This window comes from Elephantulus edwardii, unplaced genomic scaffold (genome assembly GCF_000299155.1).
Source record: "Elephantulus edwardii isolate Elephantulus edwardi_28Jun2011 unplaced genomic scaffold, EleEdw1.0 scaffold00086, whole genome shotgun sequence".
In the NCBI taxonomy this organism is placed as follows: Eukaryota; Metazoa; Chordata; class Mammalia; order Macroscelidea; family Macroscelididae; genus Elephantulus; species Elephantulus edwardii.
This window is the reverse complement of record NW_006399836.1, coordinates 7,048,756-7,054,710: the sequence shown is the minus strand read 5'-3', so window position 1 is coordinate 7,054,710 and position 5,955 is coordinate 7,048,756. Positions and strand designations below refer to the sequence as shown.

Here is a 5,955-nt window from a genome sequence, read left to right as displayed (position 1 = left end):
GGGTAGCACCAAGGTGTCGGTCTTGGGGTGAAGTTAGCATCCAGCCTCCACTTGCTCATCAGGAAGCCTAGAACAAGGCATGTTTCCTTCTCTGTAATTTGTTGTTGTTAGGTGTCATCGAGTGAAGTATGACTCATAGTGACCCTGTGAACAACAGATCTGAACCCTGTCCCATCCTGTGCCGTCCTCATCATCCCTGACACATTTGAACCCACTGCTGCAGTCCATCTCACTGAGGGTCTTCCTGTCTTTCGCTGACTCTCCACCTTTCCAAGCATATTATCCCTTTCCAGGGAATAGACTATCTTAGTAGCATGCCTAAAATATGTGAGGCAAAGCCTCCTCATCCTTGCCTTTAAGGAGCATTCTGGCTGCACGTTTTCCATGATGTATCTGTTTTGTTTTCCTGACAGTCTATGGGATGTTCGGTGTTCTTCTCCAACACCCAAACTCAAAGCCAGCGTTTCTTTTTCCATCATCCCTATTCATTGTTCAGCTCTTAGATGTGTAGCAAGTGATGGAAGAAGACCATAGCCTGAATAAGGCACACCTTAATTTTAGCATCACTGCTCTTGAGTAATTTGTAAAGATTCCAAACAACAGACTTGCCTGATGAAATACATCTCCTGATCTCCTAGCTCCAGGCTCCATGAGTGTTTACTGTGGATCCAAGTAAGATAAGCTCTGTGTGTTCAATTATTTCCTTTCTATCGGCATTTGACATAATGGGGGACAAAAGGTCAGTGTTTGCTTGCTCCCATCCCTTCCTGGTGTTGAGGTGAGCCCAGCTACTTGCCTCTCAACCATGTGAGTGAGGTGAGGGGCACTAGGCATTCCTGCACAAGTTCTCTCAGCCCAGCAGCTAGGCTGTGCATGGCCACTGTGGGAGACTCCAGGTCAACCACCACAAGTTCTCCCAGCCCAGCAGCTAGGCTGTGCGTGGCCACTGTGGGAGACCCCAGGTCAACCACCATGGAACCTACACCAGGTCCTTACTCCCAGTGTGTGGATACGTGCCCCTCGTCACCTCTCTCCTTGGCCTTAGCTGGCCAGAGTGACCTCATCAGGGAGGACTATTCAGAGAAATCAAAAGCCAAGCTTGGTGATGAGGACTCGAGGAATATGTGGGCAGAGAGCAAGTTCCTTCTTTATGACACCAACACGGGTGACATGAGGAACCTGTGTCTGGAAATGGATAGGGCAAGTCAGCAGATTTTGGGCTGCTCTGATCCTATATAAGCACATATCCAATCAGAGGACAGTACTCTGTGAGGGGAGAAGCAGAGATTGGAGGATTCCGAGTCTACAGAGAAGATGATGGAGTCAGGAGCATCCCATAACCCCAGGTACCCATCCTCTGCGACCTCATCCTTTGGTGGCTTCTTCCAGGACCTGTTCCTCCCATCAGGGGCTTCTACTCTCACTCCTGAGGGTTCCCCTCTGTCCTTGCCTTCCCACTGCTTTCCCATCCTAACTTCAGCCTCTCTGCTGTCGCCTGGGCTCTGCGTCCCCTGCTCTATTCCTCTTCACTTCCTACTACAGTCCTGCCATGAGCCACCACCCTGTGGACTGTGTATCTCTCTATCTATACCTACATCCTCCCTTCTGAGGACCCATCATGTCCTCAGAATGGGTTCAGCCCTTCTCCTGCCCAGTGTCACCCAAATTCCACCTACCCTGGGACAGGGCACCTTGACAGCACCACCAGAGTGGTGTTGGGTCCTTTCCTACCTTAGTCCACATGGAGAGACTTTCCTAAGAAAGAGTAATGTGAGGTCTGTCAGGATGCAGAGAATGAAAGAGGGGAAGTTGTAAAGGGAAACGCAGTTCACAGCCCAGGACCTGGAAATGCTCCATCGGACCAGAAAAGTGGGTCTGGGAGATTTCAGTAGAGAGGGCGCAGTGAGGCTGAGATGGAGCTAGAACCCAGGGGAGAAGTGTGGAGTGGGGCAGGGGGTGGGGGACAGGAGGACTTTGGTTGCCCTTGGAGTTGGGGGAGACAAGGAAAAGGCTAGAAAGAGCCTTGGACAGCACAGGGAATCCAGGCTTTGGGGCATCTAGACCTTCTTTATGAGGCCAGTGCCATCAACACCTGGGTGGCTCTGACCTGTCACTTCATGTTTCTGACGCTCCTCTCATCACGTGTGTGCTCCGCTGAGATGAGCTGCAGTGACTCCCACAGAGAGGAAACTCACAGCCCTTTCCTCTGGCAGAGGGGAGTGGCCGTCTTGGGGCTCCCAGGCCTGACTGGAAGAGACCTCCCACCTTAGCGTCATCACGCCTCAGTCCACAGCCCTTTTCTGTCCCAGTTCTGCTCTTTCTATCCTTCACTCTTCCTCTTGGCTTTGATCTTGTCTCCTCCTAATGGCATCATCAGGACAAACGTTTGTGCTGGCTGATGCTGAAGGGCTGGAGGTGAGGCCAGGTCTCAGTCAGGAAAACCAAGCCCCTCACGTGATCACTGATCCTGAATTGTGGGAAGGACATAGATCAGAAGTCAGTGTGTGTGTGTGTGTGTGTGTGTGCCACCTGCTTGTCTCTCCAGGCAGACACTAACAGCAGGTATGAAGACCATCCTAAGAGGTGAGGGCAGAGAGAAGCTGGGCGATCTGGGCCAAGAATGGGTGGATGGGCAGACTCTGCTCCGAGCTGTGTGACTAACCGTCTCTGTGCCTCAGCTCTGAGTCCCGGGGCAGGTGGAGGATTAAATGGTTAAACATAGACCATGGATATTTGTCTCAGTCCTTAAAATGTCATCATGAACATATCCGCAAAGGCCTGCAGGGTAACATGTGATTCCCCTCTAAGAATCAATCCACTAATGGACGGCATAGAGTTCGCTTCTGGATTTTCAGTTTTGCAGCTGGAGCTGTGGCCTTCAGTTTTAGGAACACCATGGCATTTTGAATAGAAGGATCTAGAGCATTTTGGAAACACAGCACAGTGAAGATTCGATATATTGTTGTTGTTGTTGTTGTTGTTGTTGTTGTTGTTGTTATGTGCCATCGAGTCGCTTGCGACTCATAGTGACCGTATGTACAACAGCCCTAAACTCTGCCCTGTCCTATGCCAATCACACCTATCCTCATTACCCCAATCACTGAATCAATCCACCTCATAGAGGGCCTTCCCCTTCTGCACTGTCCCTCCACCCTCCCAAACATGATGTCCCTCTCCAAGGACCTGTCCTTCCTTACAACATGTCCAAAGTATGTCAGATGAAGCCTCAGAATCCTTGTCTCCAAGGAGCAGCCTGGTTTAACCTTCTCCAGGATGAACCTGGTTGTTTTCTTAGCAGTCCATGGTACAGTCAATAATCTTCTCAAGATACATGCTGTCAAATTCCCTGTGAGAACCTCCTGTGGTGGAGGAAGCAGGCAAGATGGTATGAGAACTGCCATGAACCTTGGTCACCTATGTCTCTCTGTTGGAGGGAGCAGGACCTGGACCTGGAGGACACAGTGCCAGTCCTGCGATGAACAGGACCCAACCATGAGGCTGTGAGGAGTTCAGGTCCAGCTTTATTCTGACAAATCCCTCCATGTCACCGTGGTCCTCTTGCTTTTGCTGTGGTCCCACGTCCCACCCCAGTTTAGAGTCCCATGTAGACACTGGCTGTTCCCCTGTTACTACTGTTTTGTGCCTTCTGATCAGAACTGACTTGTAGCTGACCCTCCAGGGGGTTTTCAGAGACAGGACATGACACAGGAGAGAACTTCCCATCTTTCTACCAAGGAGCAGATGCTGAATTTGAACCACCTGCCTTTGGGCTGGCAGTGCAGTTCCTTATCTCTAAGCCAACAGAGCTCCCCAGCGGAGGGATTCTGAGCTGGATCTGTGGAGACGGAGGTGTTTATGGGACATTTGGGGAGGTATCCAGCAGACAGGGACAGAGGATCATGAATGGGAGTGCTGGGATGTGGAGTTCACAATATGTGAAGTCTGAAGACTGAGCCCCTGGCCCTCAAGGTGAATGCCCTGTCACAGCAGAGGGCATGATTGCATGGAGCCAAGGAAACCCCCTGAATCCAAACCAGCCTGAGCCATCTAGAACTGCACAAGGACTCAACTAATCTCTCTGCATTTTGATGTTTTTCCAGCTCTACTGTGATCTCTAGCCTCCCATTGTCTCCAAGTGACTTCAATTTTCATTTTGAGAACCTACAGAAGGCATTTGAACGGAACATGACTTACCTGTGCTACCGTCTAGAGCGGCTGGACAGTAGTGGTCCCGTCTTACTCGATGCTGCTGTCCTTGAGAATGTGCCCGGTGGGTTGGTGGGATGATCGCTGTGATCCTTGACTATCTCCCCTGAGACTGGGGTCTCCTGAGTGCAGGACCAGGAGTGAAGCATCCCAGGTTCCTGCTCAGGCATGACCGGGGGTAGGTTCTCAAGAAATAACAGAGGGATGAATGAATAGTTGCCAGATGCCCACACTTTCCTTCTAGAAAGGCGAGAGGCTTCTGGGACCAGAGCACAGTGGCCTTCATACAAACTATTGCAGCCACCCAGACTGCAGCCCTGACCTTCCCCTCTCCTTTGCCTTCAGGGACCCATGTGGAAATGCTGTTTCTGAACTCCAGAAACATTCAGGAGCTGAAACAGGACAAGAAGTACCGGGTGACCTGGTACATCTCCTGGAGCCCATGTGCCAAGTGTGCCCAGAAGGTGTCCAAGTTCCTGGAGGCACACTCTAATGTCAGCCTGCACATCTTCGCATCCCACCTGTATTACTGGGACAAGCCAGAAACACGGCAGGGGCTGAGGGACCTGCAGCAGGCTGAAGCCCAAATCCAAGTCATGTCTTCTCTGGGTGAGCTGGCACACTGGATGGCAGCAGGAAGGATCTGAGTGAGGAGGGCTGCTGGGATCGGCTGGCAGAGGCTCTGAATGAAGACTGCTAGTGACACTGGCACTGAGTTTACGTGGAAAGGAAGTTTCAGGGGAGGCGGTGGAGAAGCAGTGGGAGGGAAGCTGATGTGGGGTGACTCCCCCCGAGAGAAACATGTCCTCAACTCCCCTGTGTTCAAAGCTGACCTTCCATTCTTACATACAGAATTTGATGACTGCTGGAAAAACTTTGTGAACCACGAGGGACAGAACTTCCAGCCCTGGGAAGGAATGGACGCAAATGCAGACTTCTTTTCCAAGAGGCTTGCAGAGATCTTAGGGGTGAGATGAAAGCCACTTCTCAGCCACCTTTTAATCTCATGTTACCCTTCCTACCTTCTCTGGGAAACTCTTTTTCTACTTCTTCAATATTATTGTGGTTATTTGAGTGAACATTTACAAAGAAATTGCTTTTTTATTCTTTAATTCCTACACATCTTGTTTTATGACATTAGTTACAATGTCCACAATGAAACTGCACTCTCCCCACTACACCCCTGTGATTCTGCTTTCCACTAACCCTTCTTTCCAATCTCGTTCTGCCTCTGAGATTTATCCCAAAGGAGATAAGAGTGTTCTGAAGATGATACAAATGAAGGGCAAATGCTACTCTTTGCCCTTAAAGAAATAGTTATTCTAAAGAATGAGTGCTACTGAAAAACAAGGAACTCATGAAATACTATGCCAAGTGGATGACCCTAGAGGACATTATGCTGAGTGAAATATCTCAGTCACAAAAGGACAAATATTGCATAGGGCCACTATTGTAAAATAGGACTGACATTAGGGTTGAGGGAAGACAAAGAAGAAGGGGAGGAATGATGTATACTGCATTGCAACAGATGAGGGAGAGAACTATTTAAAAGAGATATATGATTAGGTGTTCTTGTCATGTCAGGAGTCCAGAATGAAGGCTGCACAGTGCAGTGGGCTTGGGGGAGAGGGACTGCATAACAATGAAAGAGTTTTTCTTTTATTCATAGAGGAGAAAAGTTAATTGGTGGGAAGATGTGGGCAGGGAGAAAAGTGCAACAATGACTGGAAACCCTAAGTCTGTAAATTT

General features: G+C 49.6%; 1 protein-coding gene across 1 annotated transcript; it reads left to right on the top strand.

Moving 5' to 3' along the window:
* Positions 1 to 972: 972 nt before the first annotated feature.
* Positions 973 to 4,853, top strand: LOC102851289 (DNA dC->dU-editing enzyme APOBEC3-like). Its single transcript, XM_006890197.1, has 3 exons — positions 973 to 1,124; positions 4,137 to 4,270; positions 4,552 to 4,853. Exons 1-3 carry the CDS (start codon positions 973 to 975, stop codon positions 4,851 to 4,853), a joined length of 588 nt encoding a protein of 195 aa, XP_006890259.1.
* Positions 4,854 to 5,955: the final 1,102 nt, after the last annotated feature.

Excerpts from the sequence above, each read along its gene's own strand:
- LOC102851289 (XM_006890197.1), top strand. The coding sequence starts at position 973 with ATGGAACCTACACCAGGTCCTTACTCCCAGTGTGTGGATACGTGCCCC. Across the intron at positions 1,125-4,136 it reads GATGAGGACTCGAGGAATAT|TGACTTCAATTTTCATTTTG; the intron begins GTGGGCAGAGAG and ends ATTGTCTCCAAG. Across the intron at positions 4,271-4,551 it reads TGTCCTTGAGAATGTGCCCG|GGACCCATGTGGAAATGCTG; the intron begins GTGGGTTGGTGG and ends CTTTGCCTTCAG.